The 25,434-nt window shown below is 40.3% G+C and overlaps 2 protein-coding genes across 2 annotated transcripts; both read right to left on the bottom strand.

The window, feature by feature from the left end:
- Positions 1–1,123: 1,123 nt before the first annotated feature.
- Positions 1,124–14,760, bottom strand: slc35e1 (solute carrier family 35 member E1). Its single transcript, XM_085433115.1, has 6 exons — positions 14,372–14,760; positions 12,175–12,245; positions 5,107–5,244; positions 4,225–4,350; positions 3,896–4,141; positions 1,124–3,408 (listed from the first exon to the last, which is right to left on the bottom strand). The coding sequence occupies exons 1-6, from the start codon at positions 14,697–14,699 to the stop codon at positions 3,166–3,168; spliced, it is 1,152 nt and encodes a 383-aa protein (XP_085289241.1). The 5' UTR covers positions 14,700–14,760; the 3' UTR covers positions 1,124–3,165.
- A 2,712-nt stretch (positions 14,761–17,472) lies between these two features.
- On the bottom strand, positions 17,473–23,994 carry LOC146692873 (mediator of RNA polymerase II transcription subunit 26). Its single transcript, XM_085433116.1, has 3 exons — positions 23,607–23,994; positions 20,766–20,840; positions 17,473–20,658 (listed from the first exon to the last, which is right to left on the bottom strand). The coding sequence occupies exons 1-3, from the start codon at positions 23,676–23,678 to the stop codon at positions 19,081–19,083; spliced, it is 1,725 nt and encodes a 574-aa protein (XP_085289242.1). The 5' UTR covers positions 23,679–23,994; the 3' UTR covers positions 17,473–19,080.
- Positions 23,995–25,434: the final 1,440 nt, after the last annotated feature.

Consider the following 25,434-nt stretch of genomic DNA (forward strand, 5'->3'; position numbering starts at 1 on the left):
AGCAGACAAGACTGTGCACCCCCCTGTACAACATTTCTGTACACAGACACCATAAATAAAAATCTAAAAACATCAGTTAAGTAAAAATTCTTTCTAGAGATCCATTGAAGAGACACAAAAATAATTATACAAGTTTTACAAAGTATTCTCCCCCTTTCTCGTCAACATTTAGATCCCTTTAAAAAGCTTTATGACAGACAGAGAGAGGAAATTTAAAATAATTCGCCTTTCAAACTTTCTCCCACTTTCAGAAACAGAGCCGGCATGAACCGTCCACGTGTCCTACGTGTTATCGTTTAGGAATTTCAGGTCTTGTGGCCGAGCTGACAGAAGGCCTCTCTCTGGTGGCACGTCAGCATCAGAAGGATTACACCCTTTCTTTTGGCAACAGGAAGAAATAAGTGAGGAAGAAAAAAAAAAAAGCACGAAGGAAAGGCGAGATGGTCTAAAACCGTTAGAGCTGCACTCTGCATGTGACTGGAAGCAAAATATTCTTGAGCCGTGACGCGATCGTGTCAATTTCTTTGTAAATCACACTTCTAAAATTTTCTTGGCTCTTCATCTAATACGATACTTCCCATCTGAGATCTGTGAATTACTGCACCAGTCTAGTAAGAAGATGAGTCATTTTCTTAATGGGTGAAGAGTTCCCTCCTGCTGTCTGCAAAAACAATTTACACTTGTATTATTGTAGATTTAAAATCATGCCCGTGCATCTTGCAAGACTGAAACATTTCAGATTTGTCAATGTTCACATTAGCAGTGGCAGAAACTGCAAAGACATTGCAGTGAAATAATAAATAAAACCGCACGTTTCTTTATCTTTAAGCTCCGTTTTGGGCTCCACCAACTCATTAAAACATATCTGGATCTTTATTATAAACAAAAACTCCCCTCCTTAAAAACTGATTTTTATTAAAACTACTTTTTAAACATCTGCAAAACCACTGAGCGCTTCCATAGAGGTAAAGAAATGGGCTCTTTAATTTGCTGCCATCACTCCACTATGAGTGACACAATCACATTTTTCCCATCGGATGCAAAACTGAAACTATGCTGCTCAGTAGATAAAAGCTGAGATGATTAAATCTAACATTTGAAATGGACGCTGAAGTCATAGAAGTTCGAATTCATCACTTTGTTTGTTTTTATTTATGGTTACCATTTGCGGTGGGGAAAATGTCACGAAGGCCAACACAAACAACAGACAGCCTCAAAGTGAACAACAGACAACAACACACAAACTATATTTCAAAACAATGGACAGCGAGTTTGGTTGTATTGCAATGTTTCTGATTAAAATTATTCTTACACTGAGTAGAGGACTTAAATTTCAGTATGTAATCTAATAAAAAATAAAATAACATGGTGGCAGTTAATAGCTAGTTTTCTCCATGAATCTAGAAAGGAGTAAACAGACACGTTCTGGAGACACTAGATGTGGTGGGGAAAAACCCACCAATCACTGAATACTGTGACAGCATTTAATTAATAACCCTCCCCAAAAACCAAAAAAGAAAACAAGCTCACAACCGGCGCTCGATTCGAAAGCAACAGAGTCAAAACAAAGAAAAACTGTCTTCCTGCACTTTACAGTAGTGATGATAGAAAGCCCACCTGAAATTACAGGTGAATCTTTCATTGCACAATCCAAACCTCTGTCCAGTGACTCTATGACGCCAGTGTTGACAAATTAAAAGAAAACGCATCAAGTGGTTTGAAGACGTGCAAACTCGACACGGCGTTCTGTTTTTAAAAACTGAAACATGACAGAGGAGCTTTTGGTTCAGGCTGACAGAGCTTGAACCAAAGCTTGAAGCTTCGCAGACTGATAAATACAAATAAACCAAAAAAAAAAAAAAAAGTCTCCATGACAACAAAAACAACTCCATTATATTTTATGTGGTGGGATACAGAAGAAACAAATACATCCTTCATGTATGAAGCTGCACATCTTTTGTTATGCAAATCTAATTTTAGGCCTTATTCATTCATTCAAAGACATAATCATACAAGCGCTTTTTCTAAGCTAACATCCACGCACACACAAACTGGAGTGTCGGTGTGTTCAGGATACTTTGACGAGCAGCCGGGAATTGAAACACCAACCTGATTAGTAGACGACCCGCTCAACCTCCTGAGCCACATTTATACCAACAAATAATACAGTAAACTATTTTCTGTTTCACCAGGGAGAAGCACAGATCTGTATGAGGTCACTGACCTTTCTAGATAACAGAAATGGTCTCGCTCTTCGTTCAACGATGTGGTTTTCATAAGTGTTTGGCTTTATTAAACATTTATGAACATCAATGGACTCATCCGCTTTTAATTTGGAGCATTTTTCCTAATTGGGCACTTTTATTAGTGGGAGTGTGGATATCGATTGAATGTATACAGTCTGTGGCTACGCTAGAGGCTCTGTGAGGTTTTTAACTATATAGAATATCATTACAACCCATCTTGATTGTTGATATGTTTCAATCTGGACAGAAAGAATGAATGACTAACACTTGGTGTTGAAAACATTGCCAATCACAATATCAGATCAAACCTACAAAACCCACTATATTCCCAAGAACTCCCATCAGCATTAAGGCTATAATTTATTCACTGATGACTAACTCAACAGTTTGTATCTCCCCACATTGTCTCAAGTAAATTTTAAAGAGAGAGAAAAAAAAGACATGAAATGCCAAAACCTAAAAATTTTAAGGATCTTGACTGAACTAAAAGACACGACAGACTCGTAATTCGGTGCACGTCAACATTCACAGTGATGGTTACACATGACGTCCTTTCCTCTCAAAGTAAACAAACTAGAATGTTATGGCTGGTAGTGAAAACAAAAATCAAACATCTGCAAACAGTTGTGTGGAGATCCTTTTCCAGCTACCTTCCTGGCCGATACAAACCGATTCTAACCGTCGCGTTCAGTCAGTACCAAAAAAATAAATAAAGACCTACACCAAAGCTGACTCAAAATGAAGTTTAGACAGGGAGAGAGAAGGGGTGGGAGGTCACATGACTGGCCCGTGATGTCAGACACCTCATTCTTCAACACAAACAGCCCTCAGTCTCCAGGTGATTGAGACCTGCCTCTGAGCCGCCGGGCTACACGCAGTAATGTCTATGACAGCTACCAGAGTGAGGACGAGTCCTCCTTTACACCACATATTGGTGGTTGCTGCTGTAGTTTGTCGTGTAGGTCTGCTGGCTGTACTGGAAGTGGTCAGTCAGGACGTGGTTCCAGCTGTGCTGCTGCTGCTGCTGCTGCTGCTCTGGGCTGTGGGGGAAAGGCACTGACCCGTTGGCCTGGATCTTCTCCAGCGCCGGGTTGTCAAAGGACATCAGGTCCTGTTTGGAGCCCGGCAGCAGCTTCTTCTCCTTGTTAGCGTCATACTTGGCCTGTTGGCAAAGGACAAGAGCAAAAAGATTTGAAATCAACCAGGTTTTAAATGTTGGATCACCTGAACTGATCACGTAGGTCACAATGGTCAAAGAAGATAAATGAGTGCAAAAAAGGAAAGCAGCTCAAGTTGGATTGATGGTAAAACTACTGGAAGAAGTCCTTTAAGGGTGAAAGCAAAGCAGTCTGTGGACTGAAAATAAACAAGGACAGGAGTGTAAGTGGACTTGGGGGCTGGTAGAGAAGCAGATCACTTAGAGACAGTAAGTTCCAGACCCTGAACTCTAAGTGCAACATTTGTATGTTTCTCTTACCCCACGACGTAAGAAAGGTGAAATTATTTATAGCGTGTGTTTTGACAACAATGACATAAAACAGGCTTTGCATCACATCCAATTTAAACAACAGAAGCAAGTGCATGTTGCATCGTGCCTTAATGGATTAAATGCACATCTTTATAATGAACTTTCGCTCGGGCTGACTGACCTTGTTGTAAAGGAAGACTCCGACGATAGCCGTCATCATTCCCAGGACGTTTGTCAAACTGACGGGATTTCGCAGCATTAGCAGCGAGATGCTGATGACCATGATCCTCTTGGTGGCGTTGGCGACGGCGTAGCTGAGCGGGCTGACGATGTTGAGTATACTGAAGGCGATGACGTTCTGAGCAAAATTGCAGAACCCACTGATGAGCAGCAGGATAATGGTACTCATGGACCCCGAAACATCCGTCTGAGACGAAAGGAGTTACGTCAGATAAAGCTCACGGTCACCGAAGCGGCTCTAGTTCACGCCAGACTCTTACTGCTACTCACCAAGTCTCCATTCACCAGAAACACAGAGAGGTCCACCAGAACCCAGGTGGGCAGCATGAAGATCACAGCGTTAAAGCCCAGGATGTTCAGCAGCCTCAGGTGGTGGACCCGCGTGTCACGCAACACCTGTAAAAACACAATAAAACCTTAGGCTGCAACTCTGTTAATGCATCTTTAAACTGATATAAAGAACTCTGTAAGCATTTCAGCACACTTTCAGAAATCTCCATTTCTTTATTATACACTCAAGAGATTTAAAATGCACCACTCTATTTTTTGTCCAATCTGGGAAGACCTTTCATCTGTTAAGAAAACTATAGCTGCCTTTTTGATAACATGTGAGACTTTGTCACACCCGACTGATTATTGTGAGCAATCCTGTGTCGTCACAAAACCTTTATCCGGCTAACGCACCCAAGCCTATTAAAAAAAAAAAAAAAGGCACCACAGGTTTGGAAAAAATGACATGTGAGATTTCCAAGACTGGGGCAACCTGAGTGGGATCGTGCCACTGGGATGCTGGAGGAAAAACCCGTGAAGTTGTTTGAATGCAACAGGACAATCCTCCTCATCAGACTCAGACACTCAAAAAAAAAAAAAAAAGTAATACTGCGTTATTAAATCCCTTGAGTGCATTTTCATTTCCTCTCTGTTAATGTGTCATAAGTAGGAAGGAGAAGGAGATCCTACATTGACTTTTTTCCCCACCCTTTGAGACTCAAAAAGTGGCAGTTAAACTGTGGCTATGATTTGAATGAAAAAAACAGGAAGTCTCTAACAATGTCTGCTGGTTCATTTGGACATTTTTCAGAGAAGAGAAAAAAAACAAAAAAAATCAGCAGATCAGCACACGTGGCACACAGCAACATGAGGGTGGATTACCTTTTTGGAGAAGATGTTCTGCAGTGAGAAGCAGAGCGTGGCAGCCAGAGCGCTGATTAGTCCCGTCATATTAAAGGACAGCTCGGTCACTGTGGCCAGCAGCACCCCACCAATGATGGGAATGAGCGATACGTATACCTAAGACCACACAAAGCACAAACTGTTTCATCACTTACATCTAAAGCAACACATTTAGGAAATCTCATTTCCAGCGCAGGAAATATTTTGCACTCTCTAGCAAAGATGGCAGGTTTATAAAAATAAATTAGCAACCATGTTTGTAATCAATGAACTGCTTTAATTCATTCATAAATATGCATCCAATCAATATAATGGTCTAACAGACAGTAACAGTAACATAGAGAGAGAAGTATTTCCCATGACAAACTGTGCTGATGTACTGCTGGCAGTAACGCCTGTAGCTTATCAGGAACAAACTCAAAGTCTACAGATGACATGTGTTTATAAATATCTGTTTTGGCTGAACAGCTGGTGAAACTTTGTCTTGAAAATAGTAAAATTGACTTTTAACATAAACAAGTAGAGAGTTTCTGTTGTCTCACAACATCCAGATGATTCACTGATTGAGCTATTAGTGAATACATTTTGTAGATCAGCAGTCCCCAACCTTTTTCGCGCCACAGACTGGTTTATGCCCGACAATATTTTCACGGACCGACCTTTAAGGTGTCGCGGATAAATACAACAAAATAAAACTAGTACCGGTACCAAAAAAAAAAAAGATTTATTCATAACACACATGAAAAGACCCAGGAAAACCGAGTTAACGATAAAAACGATAACAAAATAACGCTGAAAACCCATAAAAGCCCTGAAAACCATACATTTCACACCTGAGCTTCAACTCTCGCAGCCCGGTACCAAATGAGTCATGGACCGATACCGGTCCGAGGGTTGAGGACCGCTGTTGTAGATGAACTGAAAAAAGAAAGTAGTAATTGTAGCCAAATGAGTAAGAATGTGAGCAGCTTGGTGCCTCCTAATGATACAGTGATGTGAAAGAAACGTTTCACAGGCCTCTATACTCCATGATTTAATCGCTTATAGAACCACCTTTAATAGCAATAATTAAAAGTAACTGTTTTCTGTATGACTAGGGTTGTTCGATATAACGATATATATCGGATGACGATATAAAAACGTCTATCGTTTCATTTTACGCTATCGTTTGTTTTATGGTGTCGCAAAATAAACTTTACGGCAATATTTTTTTTTCGTTTTGATGATCACTGTAGTGGCTATATTAATTTCTTAAAGTTCTCTCTTTCTCTTATATTTAATATAACCACACTACCGACGGACAAGCGCCTGTTTTTATGGGTTGTCGTTAGCAACAACGACAGTAACAGCATCGCATGTCCGCTTGTTTATTTTCCACATAAACCTTTCACAATAAAGCTCAAGATCCTGAGACTATTCAAAATAAACGGAATCACGTGAAAGAGTATTATTGACGGATGAGAAGCAAAAAAGAAGTTGTCAGGTGCTAAAAAATAAATCTCAAACGTTAGAACAGGCTTTTCCCCGTAGCACGCCATGTAATAAATACTCACAAAGAAAACGGCGGCCGTTACAACTTATATCTAAAAATGTGGAGTTTCATGCATTGGTTAAAACACTCGACTCCAGGTACACGACGCCCAGCTGGAAACGCTTCACCTACCCGAGATTCACAGAATTTACAGAAAATATTACATTTTTTTGATTTATATCGTTATCAGATGATAGATGTTTTATATCGGGATATGAGATTTTGGTCATATCGCACAACCCTATGTATGACTATCATTGTGGATGAATTTCTTCTTCACAACATTGCTTCACTTCATTGAGGTGTGTGTGTTTTTTTTTGTTTATGCACAGCTCTCTTTATGCCCTGCCACAGCACTTCAGTCAGGTTGAGGTCTCGACTTTGACTTGCGTGATGCAATAACTTGATTGTTTTCTTTTTCAGCCATTCTGCCTGTTAACTCAGTTTGGGACTGGCTTTACTGTCAGACAGGTGGCCTTGGTTCATGGTTATTGTTGCCCTCCTGTTGCTGTAAAACAAGCCTAAACCATCACTGCTCCACCACCATGCTTGACAGCAGGTATGAGGTGTTGGTGTGATATGTTGTGTTTGGTTTTCGCCGATTGTGGCGTTGTGCATTATGGCCCAACATCTCCACTCTGGGCTCGTCTTTCCAAAGGACACTGTTCCAGAAGCCTTGCAGTTTTTTTAGATGTAACCTTTTAAGTTGGGCCTTAAATTTCTTTCTCCTGGGAACCCTTCCAAACAAGTCAAAGTTGTTCAGTGTTTTGCTAACATTACTATCATGAACTGGGGTGAATCTGATGGGACTTCTACTCCTGGGAAGCCTTTGCACTGTATTAACAAACACCAGACCAGCAAATTGCCAAAATGACTGCTTTTATAGAGGCGGTCACACTTGCTGAGGATCAGTTATTGAAGGGCATTTGATTAGTAGCTCCTGGCTGCTACTTATCCTCTTAACTCCTATGAAAGCAGTAAGCGTGTAGTGCATGGAGTCGTGTAAAAACTCTTTCATATGACTGGATAAACATTGGTTCGTGTTAATTTGGTCAGCACCTCAGAGAAAATGTGAAGCAACATTTCCGACACTGAATTAATAAAACCCAAACATGACCACATTTTCACCCACTGAAAAATAAAGAGATAACAAGAAGTGGAAAATTTCCAAAAATGGTTGCTGCACAAGAAGACATAATTTCACATTAATGTGTGTTAGTGTATTTCTAATCTTCAGCACAGCGATTAGTCCAGAGTGTGCAGCTGGACCTGGTAACTCTGCTTAGACATACACTTGAGGAGAACAGCTCATCTACAGATTCATTTGCATCCTGAAATATAGCATCCATCACTTGTTATGAAACCCACTTGTGCACCTACACACTCACCCACTCAGCCCCCAACAAACCACTCTGAAACTAAAAAAAAAACAAAAACTAAACACCGAACAGCAAATAAATGCTCTCAAGCTATCAAACCACTCTTCATCTCACATGAGCAAAACGCACAAGACCAATAAGACAGCCTCCAACTGAGCTAAACCCCCCAAAATTTCCATTGGTATCATTGTGACCCAAACTGAACTGCTGCAGCACAACATACTTAAACTAGCTCCATTAATGTGTTGTTTAATAATTAACCAGTCTCTTAACTGGATGCACTACAAGGAAACAGTTCCCAGTAAAAACCTGTTCACACACCCTCATGTTAAAAGTTAACTTCTGATAACACACCAAAAGTGCAGGTGCATCCACAAAAAAAAAAGAAAGAAAAAGATGCAGGTCTACTTACTGGCATCACAAAAATATACAGTGGGGACAACGTTGAACCTTCAGGGAGGAGTTTTCTATTTTGGTAAAGGCCCAGATTTGTGTCCTAATTCAGGTGCTCCAAATTATTTTGGAGATTTAGACTAAAGCTTAAATTACACTCCACAGTGGTGTTGCAGTGGCCTGCATTGCATTGTGCTGACAAGGTGCTCTCCACATAAAACCCATCCAATATCATGTAGTCTACCAATTTTACCTAAATTATAACCATAAGCATAATTAAAGTCCATGTTTTAAACATTACACATTGATAAAGTGTTTTATGAGACGTATTATAATAAGTCTCATACAACTTCAGTTCTCACACGGTCATCAGAGCCATGTTGCCTCCCGTCTCAACACTGAACTGGAAGATAAACATTACGTGCTAATCTCAGACTCTGAAGACTTTCACATGACGCAAACTCTGTGTAAACATTTCATTGCCATGGATCCAGTTAGGTTTTGAACACTGCATCTATGTTTAAGTTTAGACTTAAAACTTCCCTTTTTGATAAAACATATAGTTGGGCCTGAACAAGGTCAACCTGAATCCTGCCATAGGCTCCTGCTGCTGGGAGCTTCTCATGATGCACTTAGTGTGTCTTATTTACTCACTGTGTGTTTACACATCAATTTGCATTTTAATAACTATTAAATAACTGTTTTACTAACTATTAAAATGCAAAGTGATGCATTCTGGCTCTATACCACAGACCCGTCTTCCCCTTCTCCTTTCCATTGTCGCCAAGAGCTTCCTGGTTGTTGGGAGTTTCTATATATTATTGTATGTTCTTGCAGTATAAAGCTCACTGTTGTTGTCATTTGGTGCTATAGAAATAACATTGGATTGAAATGAACTGAAACTAAACTGACAGCTCAGTCTAAAGTCAGTAAATGGATGCTACACTTGAAAGGAATTCTGGGATTTGTGATACTGGGCAATGTAGATCCCACTATCAGTAGTTAGAACCTAACTACTAGAGTTAGGGTTTTTTTTTTAGATGTTATAGGGTAAATATCTGGTACTACAGGGCTAGGAATGTAGACTCTTAGGAGTGTCTGATCTCAGACAGCAGATATGGAAACCAGTAGAAACATGTTTTCCAGGTAGGGGACTGATAGTATATTTATTCTCATATATACAAGGCATAGAACATTCCTTAAAATTATTACAATTAAGCGCCTGGTTTTTATGTTAAAGCCTGAATGTAGAATGAAACACACACACTTTTATATCCAAGTTCAATGTGATATTGAAATTAATATTTTTCAAAAGCCGACTTCTGTTGTTATTACATCCAAAAGTTTCAAGGTATTATCTCTAATGTTCCCAATATGAATTTTTGAAATACTCATATTTATGTACGGCAGGCAGAGCACAAGGTTTTAGTTTGATTTATGCACCTTCACATCCCTGCAGGAAGTTTATCTTTTACCAATAAGAAGACAGGATATGTGCTGGGTGCCATTACAATGTGTATTATAATGGTTTCTACAGACCTTCAAATCTGCTGCCAGAGATAACAGATCCAAATATTCGAAGATTTCAAGCATCCATTATTCTATGTCTGCAAGCTGCACTCCAGAGTGTCCGCAAATCACATTTAAAATACTTGAAGCACGGAGCTCAAGTAGTTTTATTGATAATGGAATTTAAAATAGTCTTAAAGTGGATCAAAGATTTATTTGATGAAGAAATATAAGAAACTTGATCGGTGTTTCACGAAGGGAGTTTTCTCATTTAACTCTAATTTAATACAAGTCTGATCAAAGTCAATGCAGCTTTCTCTTTTTCTAAGGAAATATGAGCTCAGCACTAATATGTTTATATGACACATCAACCAAACAACTAATTACTTAAAAACGTCATGACATTAAGGACTCCAGGATAACTCCCACATTACAATCAACAGTTGGACAGCTTACTGTACTCCTACATTCCCATCATGCTTTGTTTATTATTAAGAGCTGTGTATACTTCGTCATGAGCGAGGGGCGATTCCTGCACCAAACTATTTTAATCATTGCTATGTGTCTGTCAGTGAGACTTTGTGGGAAGGTGGAGCACAAAAACAATGGAAAGTTGTTACAATTTGGAGGGGATTCATCTCCTTTTATTTGGAGGATGCACTCTACATGTGTCCTACTAGTTTGTTCTTTGCCTTCCACAACCAGTGCAAAAGAAGAACCAGGCATTACTTGTGCTCAAACGCTAACCAGTCGATTCTGAATTTATGCTTTGGATTTAAAAAAAGAAAAAAGAAAAATTAAAGCTAAACTAAATGCTGAACAGAAACTGTTTCCAGCATCTTCATTTTGACTCACCACTAGGGCTGGGCCATATCATACCGTTCACGGTAATACCGGTATAATGTTGGGCAATGATAAGAAAATGAAATATCGTGATAGAATATGGGTAAAACGCGCATGCACAGTGCCTTTGTTTTCATACGCACATGGCGGAAAAAGCATGGCGGTGACGGAGAATGAGAAGGGCGAAAGCGGATCGTTGAATGAAACAGATGAACCAGAATTGGTTTGTAAAAATGCTGCAACTTCAGTGGTGTGGAACTGGTTTAGCTTTCGTCCGTCACATACACATCAAAGCACTATTTTTGGTAGACCATGCTAGTCGTTATTACCGTGTTTTTTCGGAAACTACGGCACACTTAAAATCAATCCTTTGATTTTTCTGAAAATCGACGATTTTCTGCGGTACACGTCGCTCGAAAATCTGTCAAATGTTTTAGTACGACGATGCTAAGCTACGAACCCGCACCGCTTGATGGATTGTCGGAGCATTGCGGCTATCGTAGGCAGGAGCCTCGCGGAGTGATACGTACTGCGCTTCAACATAATATTACCATATTGTGTGTGTATAACCTCTTTTTAAGTTTTGTGGATATTATACATGGTTATGCTGAGGATATGTCCGCCAATTTCCACTGTCAGCAAGGAATTTGCATTTGCACTGTTAAATTTTTATATAACTTTACTTGCACATAAAAAAACAGTTGCTTGTTTAAGTGAAAATACATTGATGAGGTTTTTTTGCACTAATAAAGTTGTGGAGTTGTAAAGTATTTTGTCTAGTGTCAGTTATATCGTTATCACAAATTTTCAAATGTATATCGTGATAAATATTTTTGGTCATATCGCCGTGCTCTACTCACCACTACTGTCTCACGTTTCAAAGCGCACTCGATGAATGGCAACAATTACCAATGCAGATCATCTTTAGTTGCAGTGCAGTTCAATCATTTTAATTGTGATATTAAAGTGCGACAATTTGTTGTTGCACAGACTGAGACAAAAAACTAACAAAAAGCCTTAATGCAACCTTGCAGTGAAATGCAATCCAAGATATATTTAATTGATATTAGTTGAACTACCAATTGACGTACTGCTAATGCACAGTGTTGTGGTATGCATGGCCCCAAACACAACTGTCTAAATAACAGAAGAAGTGGGGGGTTAAATGGGAATTTATTAGGCGAGTGTGGTCACCTGGTATAAGAAAAAAAGCCCCTCTTCCTCTCTCACCTCCACCCTCCCTCAGAAGGTTTCATCAACTTTGTGGACAAAAGCCCCTACAGATGGCTGTAATATGAGATCCAGGACAGACACAGCAGCACTGTGCCACATCACCACTGCTGAGTCTCAGACAGAGCAGGCCTTGTCGTTAGCTGTGCTCAACCTACTCACCTTTGTGGTCTGCTTCTCTCTCATGATAATTCTCGACAGCAGCACAACCCATATCGGCATTGTAGCTTTGACTGTAAAAGACATGACAAGGAACGACGTCAGTTTCTTTTTTCTTGAACAAACATGAACTATTAACAGGCAGCAAGTAGGCACGGTACATCAGAGCTAGGCCCACACCTCTGTCAAACATCCAACCTGTCACAAACCTTGGGTTTGCACACCTCCCTCGACTGCACTTGTTTCATTTAAACACAGACTAAAGCGCAACTCAGTTTATCATTATGTTTTTTTTTCTTCTGAAGAACAATGCCAGAGTAGGCGCTCAGTACTGGCGTCACACAAAGTAGATATAATGATCATTGTATAGGTTCACAAGGTTAGAAGCTCATTCCTAAAGTAAAAACACTGATGCAACTGCTGTGGCTCCAAAACTCAGGTCAGAGGCGACAAAGATATTTTACAGTGACATTTTATTTACAGACTTGCTCTAAATCAATTGTTATTAAGTATCTGCTAGACTTAATACAGAAATAAGTAAATAAAATTGAGACTTTTAGAGTTGTTTCAAGTTGCAACGTGTAGCTACATTACAGTGCCGTGGAGTATGAAGGCGCAATTAATGAGAAATTCAACATGTGTTGCTAACTTGCAGAATCTGCAGGTAATAAGAGAGAGAGTGGAGAAATCAGAGCTGATGAAATTCATCTGCCACAAGTCCCAGGAGTCAGTGGAAACTAAATTAATGGAATAATCTTTAAATGACACAATAGATGCAAAAGGTGAAAGTAGTTCAAAAAGGTGCAGTTGATACATACCACGGGAAATATTTGAATTGAACTTGAGGAGGGTTTAATATGTGTATTTCCATCTTTCACAGGATAAGAGGCACATGCTTCCTGCTTTTTTTCTTAAAAATGCAGATCAACTATATAGTTCTTTTGGGGGCTGTAATTTGCGGTCCTATTAAATCAGAATCAGAATCAGAATACTTTATTGATCCCTGGGGGAAATTATTTTTTGTTACAGTGCTCCATTTTAAGCCAACATTAAGACAAGACATACAATACGCTAACTAAGAATAGTACAATATATACATATATATACATACATACATACATACATAAGTCACTTATAAATAAATATTTGGAAAAGAAACATGTGAGAAGGTTCACCTTTTATTTGCAAAAAAAGAAAAAGAAATAGGGTGGGGAAAAAAGACAAAAGTTCCATACAGGGTTTTTAAATTTACAACATTTGTTTGATAGCTGTCTGTAAAGATTAGCCTTGTGATTCAGATTAGTATTAATACTTTAATTTATGCATCTTGCACTATATTTTTCTTACATGTGCGTTTACTTTAGTTTTGCATGTAGAGTATATTGTGGTTTTATACAGTTAGTTGCTGTAAATCCATTGTGCTTGTATAATGTGGTTGTAAAAGTCCAACCAGAAACAAGGTTGAGTTAGCAACAGATAATAACTGTTTTTCATGCTTTGTACTGGAAGTGCCAAATGGCTCTGTCCCTTAAGACAGGGACTAAGAAAACATTCAGATTAGTGACATGATAGTATTATTATGATACATTTTTATAGATTAAGCAGCCTGGTGTACATTTCCTGGGTGCAACATAATCACAGCCGGATCTTAATATTTCCTTTACGTTACCAACAGTATTCCTACACTATTATATAGTGGCTTTCGCTTCTTTCAGCTCAATAACAATGTTTAAAGGACTATGTGTTAGTATTAGCCGGTTTTTTTTTTTTTACATTTATCAGCAGGTAGCCTCACAAAAATGTCACTTCAGCTTGTTAAAGGAGAAAAAATCAGTTGCAGAGGCTCGCATGTTACATGGTGGTTTAACATCTAAGTTAGGGAAGCACGGCGGCTCATTAATGGACCCTCCCCCTTAGCTATGAAGCTAGCAAACAGCAGCTCATTAGTAATTCTTTGGAGAGTCTAAAGCTAATTAGTTTATATTAAGAGGACACGAAGCGAGATTAATTATCCTCATTAAAACAAGACCTACAGTACACAGATTCTACGTGGGGCCCACAGCCTGGTTAAATGCCGTGCCACCCTGCGTTAGCCGCGATGCTAACATCGGCTGACAGGACGGACACATCATCAAGTTACCCCGGCTGACAGGCTCCAGGTGGCGGCGCATTAAAACGAACACAAAGCCGCTGTACTCACCGGTATGCGCGTACGACACGGGCACTTTCCATATGCTGAAGTGAGCCGACACGGAGGCAAAGTATTTTCCGAAAGCTAAAGGCAGGATGTACCACCAGTAGTACCTGCTCGGCAGTTCTGTTTTGGGGACTCCCCAAGCCCGCAACAGCGGGGGGAGGAAGACGACGATAGAGATGATATGAAAGAGAGAGACCGTGACCGGGTACGGGAATCCATTGAGGATGATTTTGTTGACAACATTTCCCCCCGAGCTGACCGTGTACCAGCACACACACAGCGAAACTATCCGGATCCCTTCCCTGACCGGGGTCCGCTGCACCGCAGCCATCTTCCAGCGCGGAGTGACGAGTCACCGGTGGTGTGGATGCACCGGAGAAGCTCATCCGTCACACTCACAGCCGCGAACGCTTCCGGGCGTACCCTTCAAAATAAAAGACAACAGTGTCCGTCGAAAGATGTTCACCGTGGGCGGAAGTGTACAGCTCACATCTGTAAATACGCGTTAAAACCAAGGTTTTTATAGTAAGTTTTATACTATAGTTTTAACTTTAGTATTATTTAAATTAATTTAGTGTTACTTTGGTTTAAAAAATCTTTCTTACTACTTGCTTGATTGATTGTCGTGTTTATTGAGATTCTGGATGAGACTGTGAGTTAAGTGCTTTCAAAAAGTTCAATGTTTTTATTGCAATACCTGGATTGATTTTTTGCCTCTGACATATGGTCTCGATACATAAAAATTAAAAAGACTGAACATTTTCAAACAATAAAAACTAAACTGAAACAAATGTAACTCTGGAAACAAACTGAATTAAAACCAAGAAGTCAAAATGAAATAAAAATAAAAGCTAATTTAAAAAATACAAAACTACGATAACTCTAGTGAAAACTTTAAAACAAACACAGCTCTGTGCCTTTATCAAAAAGTACTGTCATGCTGAGTATAGACATTTTAAACATAACCCATTATTGTACATGTTTATTGTAAAAAGCCAGTATAACTGTCAGTCTCAGCCTTTTCTCTTTTATTGTCACAAAGTTAATGACCATCATTGACACTATCAGTTTGTAAACATATAACATTTATTGTGAGGAGATCTGAGTTCAGGAAAAATTACCGCCCAGCCCTGATGTAGATGTTAAGCCTTGGTAGAAATATGCAGTCTCAGACTGTTTGTGTTTAAAAAGGGAACTGAACATTCAGATTTTAGAAGACTGATACAAAGTCATTGTCAGGCAATCTAACACAATGGTATGGTAATTTCACATGATTTTTAAAGGCTGTATTTAGAGCTGCGACTAAGTACAGTACACGTATATTACTTTAGTGTAGAGCTGGGCGATAGAACGATAACGATATGTATCGCGATATAACTTTTACTCGATAGAGAAATTAAGCTATCGCGATAGACCTCGCCGCTCTTGTCCTCAAAAAAAAAAAAAAAAAAAAAAAAGGTCAGCCAATCCAAATTAAGTAGCGCAGAGCCGAACCAATCACAGCCGCAGCGTCACGTCGCGTGACTTGTTACGTACAGCACAAGTGCCAAGCCGCACGTGTGTTTGTTTGGGAAGCAGCCAGCGGGTAATGGAGCCAGCGCGTAATGGAGGAAATGAGTGTGCCGACTAGAAAAATCAACCGAGCGTGACCGAAGAGAAAACAGATGATGGTTCCAATGCCGGAGAGATTGTCAAACGGAAGAGCCATAGAAGTTCCGTAGTGTGAAGGTATTTCGGCTATTTCAAGTCTGACAAAAAACAGAGTAGCGTGCACTGTAAATTGTGCCGAAAGCAAGTCTGGAAATACAATAAACTGGTGCATGCGTCACACTGTGCGCCACGTTATTGTTTCGGTGAAATGAATTTCTACAATACTGTTACTGTTAATTCTACTCTCTGCAGTGTTTAAATGCTTACATATACACACAGTTACTGTCCCTCCACACATACGACTCGGTTCTGCTTCTATGCCCCAGCTTTGTTTACTTTTTCCCACCGAGGCTTCTAGACTTCTGATTGGCCAACATTTCTGCACAGTTAGGAATCTAGCGCCACCTGCTGCTTTGGCATGTTCATAGCAGCGTTTTCCTTCATTTCTGCCTTTATGTGTGGACGGGATTATTTTTTAAAACGAAAACGGAAAATCTCCGTTTTCAAAAATACCCGTGTACGTGTGGACGTAGCCTCAGTCTCTGACTGGAAGCGCTAATTCGTCATTCGGCTTTTGTCAGACTAAAGTAACTGTTAAAACTGTTTGAAAAGCTCAGCTATACAACAAGGAGAGTGAGAATTTCCTTTTAGTTCTCAGTTTATTTGATATTGACAAAAGTTAGTCAGTTTTGTCTGTTCTTCTGTAACACAAACTAAGATTTATTTTTAGAATTAATATTTTGTTTCTAAGTGGAATTGACAATTTAGTCTGTTTTGTTTGTTCTATTTTGAAACTTAAACGCTTTAGCGGCTGCCTTTTGTGTAGTTTGCAATATTTGCCTTTATTTATCTGAAAAACTCATGTTCCTTAAGTACATCTACCCTGTTGAACTTATGGGAAATAAATATTTAAATAAAAACAAGCTGCTGATTCTTTCACATTTTACTTGTGAGCAACGGCACATTTAAATCTTACAAATATAGTTATTTGGCTTATATCGTGATGGATATCGTTATCGGCTGAAATGAAAAAAACATATCGTGATATGAAAAAATCTCATATCGCCCAGCTCTACTTTAGTGTAAGAAAATGTCTAAAAAAACTGGTGCCAAACTGAAAACGTAGCAAATTCTTGTAACCAAGATTTTTTTGAAATTACATGTAAAAAAAAAAAAAGAGAATTATTCAATCAGTTGCCAGTTTTTTTTTGTTTTTAACTAAATGATGAATCAGATCAGTTCCTTTCCATTTATAGAGGAGAGTATCAGTTAATTTTATTAGGAACTGTCCAGTTATATTATGAAAATATCATGGAAATCGTTTCTCTTAGTGATGAATGGAAATGTACATAAGTGATTTACATGCAGAGACAGTACTGAACTTGTTCTGGATTTAATTGGTCAGGAACATCAGTAACTGCAGAGCCCTTAAAAAAGGGAAAAAAAAGGAGTGAGTGTGGGTGTGAGTGGGGGGGTTAAAGAGATGACATAATAACAATTCCTTCATTTTCTTTTTATTAACACATTACATGTCCATTGAAAAGGACTAGGTAGCAAATATATTGTCTTTTGCATTCAAATGAACACAAAAGGATCATACCTGTACATTCACTAAGGCTCTGTCTTTAGGGAAAACACGGGTTTCCATAAGGCAAATAATATTTAAAGGAATGCTATTAAGTATTATCCAGCATGTCAATTTATTTCTTACTTCTTCCTGACAGTACAAGGATGCAAGCTGGTAGCACAATCTGCTCTGCCGTGCTGATTCATATTTTACAACCTTAATACACAGTAAAGGGAAAAGGCAAGCCCAAAAAATAAAAAGTACACAGTATCAGGATGTGTTATTTGAGTGTGTAAAGTACAGCATGTTGATGAATCAGTAGGTAAAGTCTGGAATGTCAATTAGTGAACTGATTCCTAACCCTATTATGACACTGCAACAGATGAGATGCCAAAGTGTTGTCAAATCACAAACCATCAATGAATCTGGCCCCTCATTTTAATGTCAGCTACACATCTGTAAAATCTTGCACTACTGTGACGTTGCCGCTTTGACAGCATTTGCCTACAGATTGATAAACGCCCGCCAAAACAGCCAAAGCCACATTTGTGTTAGTTCCTGTGACGGTAGGTGTCTTCGAGATCACACAACACCGTAGCAGCCTCACTGTTGTTGCTTGCAAAAAAAAACAAAACAAAACAAAACAAAAAAAAAAACTAACAAGATGATTCAATACAGTTTAAACATGTATGCAAATCTCAATATGTAAATAAATATACATACAGCCAAATTTCTCTATCAGCTTGTATGCAAGCCTTCTCCCCCTCTCACCACAAACAGTGGTCACATCTGGAAGTTTCACATCACATTAAAGAGCAAACAAGAAAAATATTCAAATGTTTTAAAACCGATCCGTCGGTTCAATCTGCTAGAAGTTACAACGAGAGGCAGGCGTGCAGCTGCGGGAAGCAGCAGTTTTAATTTTAAGAGCTCAAACGCTTTGTTCAAAAAGCATGAACAAACGTTCCAATGATGTATCGTGCTACTGCCTGCTGACAAAAGCAGCAACCCTGATTTAGTCGGTTAATGCATAAAAATTACATAATAACAATTAAAAAAAAAAAAAAAACTATGAATGACTGCATGAAATGCAATAAAGTCACATTCTGTGAGGCATGTGGATAGAATAAGATAACTTAAGATGGATAAAATGCATCTGTATATTTAATCTCCTCTCCAGTATATAAACTCGTGGGTATCAGAGCCGCTCGTCTCCCTGCTTTGTAAACTCACTCTGTACACTTGTTAAACATTGACATCTAAACAGTCAAAGATGCATAGCCTTTCCCCTTCACACTGTCCTCACGTTTTGTTCAGACTTTTTCAAAATAAAACACTGATTACACCTCCTGTGCTCCAACAAACACTCGAGCAGGCAGCGTATTTACTCCAACAGCAGCATACACGGTGAAGAAGAGTCTTCACGCATCCCGGCCCGCTCTGCCGCGCAGGGAAGGCAAGGATCGACGTCTCATTTACCGACCTGACTTCAGTTTCAATCCAGGCAGACGTAGGGCAGTATGTTCAGCCTGCTCTCATCTCCGTGCGGGTCCAAGGAGATGCACTCGGTCCAGTCGTACCATTTATCCATTGTGTCATAGCAACCATTTACCCCGGACCAGTGCTGTGTGTGTAACCTGCTCAGGTCTTTGCCATTCACCTCTCTGCTGACTCCAGGGATCTCTCCAGGTGGCGAGTCTGAAACCAGCGTGTGTGTTTTCTTAGCATCTTTGCTCCGGTGCTCCTCCTTCTTCAGGAACTCTGACATGAAAAAGTGTGCACCGGGGGTGTGCGCGCCCGACGACGTCAGCACATTGCTTTGCTGGCTAAGGTACGACTGGATGATTTCGCTCCTCGACAGCTCTTTCCAGTCCGTCTGCTGGAAAGGACTGGGAGGAACTGGCGGATTTTGCTTCGGCTGTTCTGACCAGTTATTCTCAGGTTTGTGATTCGGTCTGTCCTCGCCCTCTGGGAAAGAATCCTTCTGGAAGGAGGTTTTGATCTGCCCCGTTACAGGATCGAACGTCAGCCTCCTGTCTTTTAACCTCACTGGTTTTGTTCTGTCTTCTACAGTCAGCCCTTCTAAATTAACAGAGCAATCCTTAGGTCTGTATTTCTGTCTTTTTCTTTTCCCTGTATTAAAAGAAGGACCCTCATCTTCCAGACTCTCCACGCCACTGCAGGGGGTGACAGTGGAGCCGTGGAGAGACATACTAGGAGGCAGGTGGTGAGAGTCCAAATCAGCAGACCCTGAACCGTCAGTGTGAAAACCCTGAACAGATGCGCTGAAAGGCTGAGGAGACAGTCCGAGCCCAGAGTTATCTACAGTCCCAGGTCTCACGCTGGGGGTAGGAATACTCTGTGCTTGGGGTGCAGTTTGTTTCACAACAGCTTCCTGTTTTAGAGTCTGAGGACTGTGCAAGGAACAGCGTGGGCTTCTGGGTCGACACTTTCCCCCAGAGGCAGCTTGCTCCTGTCTGGCTTGCTGCTGCAGAACTGATGCTTTTAGCAAAGAGGAAGTGCTAGGAGGCTTGCTGCATCCTGGGAAATTTGAGTGAGGTTTTACAGCATGAACAGGGATTTTATTTAGCTTGTCGTTGTCCAAAGCCTCAGGAATGTCCCTGTCCAAAGACTGATGTGCACAAATATCTGCAAAAATTTCTGTGCCGGTACCAATTCCATTGGTTTGCAGCTGCTTTGAGTTTTGGATTTTATCATTAAGAGTTGTTTTAGGTATCTTTGCTGGTAAAATCGGTCCTTCCTTCTGCTCGCCCTTGCGTTTTTTGTTGCTCGGTTTTTCCACTCTCAGGGAGCAGTTGTTGAAATCATTTCTGTTCTTCAACTCTGGGCCCGTTTTACCCGACGGTGGGTTGGTGGCTGGAGCAGAGATGCAAGGATGAGCACCGCCAATGGAAGACCACGACGCACTGGTGCCGCCTTTTGACAACACCTCAACCTTCCCTGGTTCGATTAGCTTCTGCCAGTTCCGCAGAAGCTTCTTGGCTCTCTTTGCGAGGTCCTCGTTTTTGGTTTTCTTCCGGACGTCGTTGATGAGCTTGCCCAGGCGGGTTTCCTTTAAGAGGAGATAAGATTGATGATTGTTTAACAGCGGATGAAACTTGACTGCTAAAAATCTGCATTTGATTGCTTTATTTGCTGATGGCACATGTTGTAACTTACCTCCAGTGCCTCTTTGGTGATAGGATATTTCTCCAAAAAGGAGATCACCTCCACGACGACCACCATGTTGCATATCTGCTGGAAAAGAAAGACCAATTATATACAAAAATACTGAGAGACAGGGGTGGGCGGTAAAAACGGTATATGGTAGAAACGATATAAATTTGGCCAACGGTAGAGATTTTGACTAAACCGCTCTACTGCGACAGCGCATGTTGATGGTGTCATCAAGCTGCGCCTGTTTTGGTCGAAAGCATTGCAACGGCTGCAAACAACATCATCTGCAAATTATGCCGGGCGACAGTAACAGCAAAGAGATGAAACACTTTTGAAACACTGTGCTAATGTTATGCTAATGTGGCTGTTTTGCTAGCGATCACATAGGACATCTTTATATACCAGCTAGTCCGACTTCAGTAACCCTGTAAAAGTCACTGCTGTTTAGTTTTCTGTCTTCATTTATGTTGGAAGTGATAGCAGAGCTGTATTTTTTAATTTTTTCAGAAATCTCTCAGTCAGAACATGCTATATCATGTTTAGGTGGAAGCTAGCGAGCCAACTTCCTGCTCCGTTAAATTTAATAAATTCTGTTTTCATGGATGCCTGGATGGGGTTAGTAAGCACAACCAGAATTCATACATAAGGCACACTGTCGATTTTTGAGATAATTAAAGGATTTTAAGTGTGCCTTACAGTGTGTAAAATACGTTATACAGAAGAAAATAATATATCGTGATATATATCGTTACCGCACATGCTTCAAATTATACCGTGATATGGATTTTAGGCCATATCGCTCAGCCCTACTGAGAAATCACAAAAACAGCATTAAAGGAAGACATGTCTGTATCTAGATGTTGCCACTCCACCAAACACATTCCTCAGAAGGGGAAAAAAAGAACTTATCAAAAGGTCGAGAAATCATTTGAATAAACTTTCAAATGTGCACCTGTACGTTTAGAAAACATTTACTAGTTTCGGGCTCAGTTTGTCAAAACGAGAAAGCATGCAAATGTGCCGTTTTAGTCCACCAAAATAGTAGAAAGCCCACGTATTCAGATGATTGTTGTCTTTAATCTGCAGCCACTTCTGCAATGATCAACAATGTGGTTATTGGTTAACATGTGTTGCAGCGGAGGATTTCCTTTGCAAAGCCAAAGCCCAACTCTAGCTGTAGTGTGCCTGCGATCAAACTTATGACATTAAAAAACCCCTGATCGAAAAACGTTGAGTGAGGAGTCGTTGGCAAAAATGTAACACGTAGATGCTTCTGGAATAAAATGCGTTACATCACTGTGGACCACAAGCCCTGACTTCTGATTGATGCAGTGAATCACGGTCAGGTCTGCTCTTGCGTTTGCATTACGTGTTATTTACCGCGTGGTCGTCTCCCGGTGTTTTATATTTGGTGTCAGCCGATAGAAACTAATTTTCCATCCTAGTGGAAAATTCTCTTTGTTGTGGTCAGTTTTATTTGGTGGCAAGCTTTTCTTTGTACATTCTCTCACATGCATCCAAGCAGTTTCAGCAGTCTGCCAACATTTGTGAATCTTTATACTGAACCTATGATTATTATTCTTCATACTATGGCGACGCATCTGAACAGGCCAATGGCAATAGTTGCGTCAGCCAACGTGTAGTTACATTACTTGCGAAGTGCACATCAGGTTACAGCATTGATATCCTGCTGAAGCATAAATCAGGTGTAAACTGTGTGTGGGATGCTGGGCATTTCAAGGCTTTCTGGCAGGATGTCACAGAGAGCACCCCCAGTGCATGACTGCAGGTAAGCATGTTGAAATAAGAAATTGTAAATAGGGATGTCAAACTTATTTTACATTGTGGGCCACACACAGCCCAGTTTGATCTAAAGCGGGCCAAACCAGTGAAACCTCTCTTTCTGTCAGTGTAAAGAAGTTTAGCTAAACATTTAATCCCATTTAATAAAGAAATGCTGCTGCTGCAGTAAATGAAAGGCACCTATCAGCATGTCTAAAATTACAGAAAAAGATCGTTCACCCTCCACCAGGCAACCACCTTAATTATTTTAGGTGTAGTATGAATGACAACAGGGGAGGTGCTTTATCAGTAGGACAAGCTGTAAAACTCATGAAAACACAGTTAACTCATTCACTGCCAATGGCTGGCAGTGAATGAGTTAAAAGCCCTCCTTCACATTTTCCAAAACCATCCAGTTTGGCCGGATTGGAATCTTTGCTGACCGATTCTGGCCCCTGGGCCTTATTTTGACACCCCAGGCATGTGGATAATCAGGCGTGTGTTGGACACTCAGCAGTAACACACTGGGAGTACTTAAATGACACTGTAAACAACAACAGCTCTGAATCCATTTGTTTGTAATGGTCGCTGGTGCTGGGTAGCTCACTGAGAAGCCATACATGTTTGTAGGTTGCTGACTAACTCGGCTTGGCTGTTTATACTGCTGTAACACACCTAAAGTAATCCCGGGGTCATCTTAGATAAAGGCGTTACAAACCTCGGAGCCCTGCTGGAGGTCTCCTCTCTGCAGAGCCTCTGTGTCTAAAGGGAACTTGCACTACATTCAGCACGTCCCCCTCTCTTGCCCTGATGAACTCTACTGTAAGTGCACACAATTGTCGCTAGCATCAACTTAACCGGGCTCTGGCATGCCTGCTTCATCACTCACTTTCGCTAACTAGACGTTAGCCAGCTAATTAGCAAGCAAATACTAAGTGTCCAGACGCTGAATGCCTCCACTCTGTCAGTTCCCCTATAGCGACTCGAGGCCACCAGCTCGACCACCATTGTCTGCTCTTCTCCACCCAGTTAATTCCGCTTAAAACCAGTGGACATACTCACATTGCTCTGGCCGTCGATGGCCTGTAGCAGCCGGTCTCTCATCACCTGCGGAGTGGCTGTAGCCGCTGTCATCGCCTGACGGTGTCGCGGGTCGGGACGGAGACAGACAGCAGAATCCCCCGAAGAGCCGGCGATGGGAAACCCGCTGACACTCACAACTCCGACGGAAGCTCCCCCGAAGCAGCGGGCATCATGCTTTATGATGCTTCTGTCTTTGTTTCCAATCGCCACCCTCACCTGTTTGGTACCGCTAACTGCAGGAGACAGAACACCCTCTCCGGGAATCGGCTACCCCCTCGGCTGGTAGCCGCCTCCTTCTCGGCCTTCTCACCGAGCTTTTTGTGAGGCAGCAGAGCATTGTGGGAAATCTTTACGTAACCGGCTTCGACCCGCGTCAAATCCACGTGCTCGCAGCAAGCTGTAAATTTAACAAAAAAAAAGAAAGACAATAAAACCGGAAAGGTGGTCCTAAGAAATCGATTAGAGCAGCTGTCGCTAAAACAAGGATATATACATATTCTGGAAATCTATCAAATGAGTGTAAAAGAAAAAACTGTATTATTTATTACAATCATAAGAAACTGAATTCATGTCAATCCAATGAGTTGTTCATCGCCACACGGGGCTTCTCTAGAAGTAAGGAATTATATTAATAAAACATAACATTCAACCATTTTTTCTACGCAGGAATGCAAGTAAATATCTGTATTTTGTATCTTAATGTATCGTAAAACAATAATTATATTTTAGCATTAAATACATTCTGTTAGATTAATCATGACAGAAGCATAACAAATGGAAATGACAAATACTGTTAGAGCATCTGTGTAATAAACCGTACTATACTAGGCGGTGGTCTAATAAATTTAAAGATAGAAAGCGAGACTATGCTGTATATAAAAGGACTCCATAGTTAAAATTTTCTTACACAAAAATAACCTTTAATAATACCAAATTCATATTTTTGTCTCGTCTGAACGTCCTCCACATCTAACTAATAAATCAAGGTGCCTTCCAGTTCACTTGAAACTGAAGCTTGATGTTGGAGCCACCTTTGATGATATCTCTTCTGTCAGGGACGGTCATCAAAATCTCACCATACAAAACAAGTCTTATTCACTAAAAAATGATTATGGAAAATACGTATGGATATTTCAACTGAAAAATACACTAAATTTCAAAAATCTTCTGCATAAACTATTTATAAATGAGAAACAGTGTATGCCACATGATGTTGCCATATAGTTGATAACCAAAAAAAACCTCCTCACCAAATCTCTTCAGTTCTCTGCTAATAGACAGGCCGAGTTTGCAGTTGATTAAATCAGCATTGTTGAGAAAGGCAAAGAACAGAAAGAGTCATGAACACACCCTTAAAAAGATTTCTTAATTTTATAAACACATGATTGCTTCAGTTTTATTCAGATTAAGGTTGATACATGTTTGTTTTGTTAAACTAAATCTTTTCCCCAAAACAGCTTAATCTCTTTAAGCTGGGATAAGCTTTGTTATAGTTATATTTTAGTATTTAAAAATGCACAACTCTCTATGTTTTCCAAAACAGATACAGTCCTATTAAAACTAACTCCACCCTTACTGCTTCCACTGGAATTAAAAAGGCAATTAGCAGCAAACTGCTGATAATCAAACACACTTGATTATCTGATCATCAGCAAATGTGAGCACCTATGTAAAAGCAGACGACTCTGGAGCATTCAGGTGTGTTAACACAATGCCAAGGAGGAATGACATAAAACCCTGATTGTTGCTGGCTGTGTCAAGCCTGCTCAGAGGCGATAACAACCACTTGTCTTCTCACACGTCTGGT

This window comes from Copadichromis virginalis, linkage group LG15 (genome assembly GCF_057382275.1).
Source record: "Copadichromis virginalis isolate Kocher_CV1m ecotype Utaka linkage group LG15, C_Virginalis_male_GT1.1, whole genome shotgun sequence".
NCBI classification, from domain to species: Eukaryota; Metazoa; Chordata; class Actinopteri; order Cichliformes; family Cichlidae; genus Copadichromis; species Copadichromis virginalis.

Coding starts and splice junctions, on each gene's coding strand:
- slc35e1 (XM_085433115.1), bottom strand. CDS start 14,699: ATGGCTGCGGTGCAGCGGACCCCGGTCAGGGAAGGGATCCGGATAGTT. Junction 12,246..14,371: donor CGTGTCGTACGCGCATACCG/GTGAGTACAGCG, acceptor TGTCTTTTACAG/TCAAAGCTACAATGCCGATA. Junction 4,142..4,224: donor TTCTGGTGAATGGAGACTTG/GTGAGTAGCAGT, acceptor CTTTCGTCTCAG/ACGGATGTTTCGGGGTCCAT.
- LOC146692873 (XM_085433116.1), bottom strand. CDS start 23,678: ATGACAGCGGCTACAGCCACTCCGCAGGTGATGAGAGACCGGCTGCTA. Junction 20,841..23,606: donor CCATCGACGGCCAGAGCAAT/GTGAGTATGTCC, acceptor CTTTTCCAGCAG/ATATGCAACATGGTGGTCGT. Junction 20,659..20,765: donor TCACCAAAGAGGCACTGGAG/GTAAGTTACAAC, acceptor CTCCTCTTAAAG/GAAACCCGCCTGGGCAAGCT.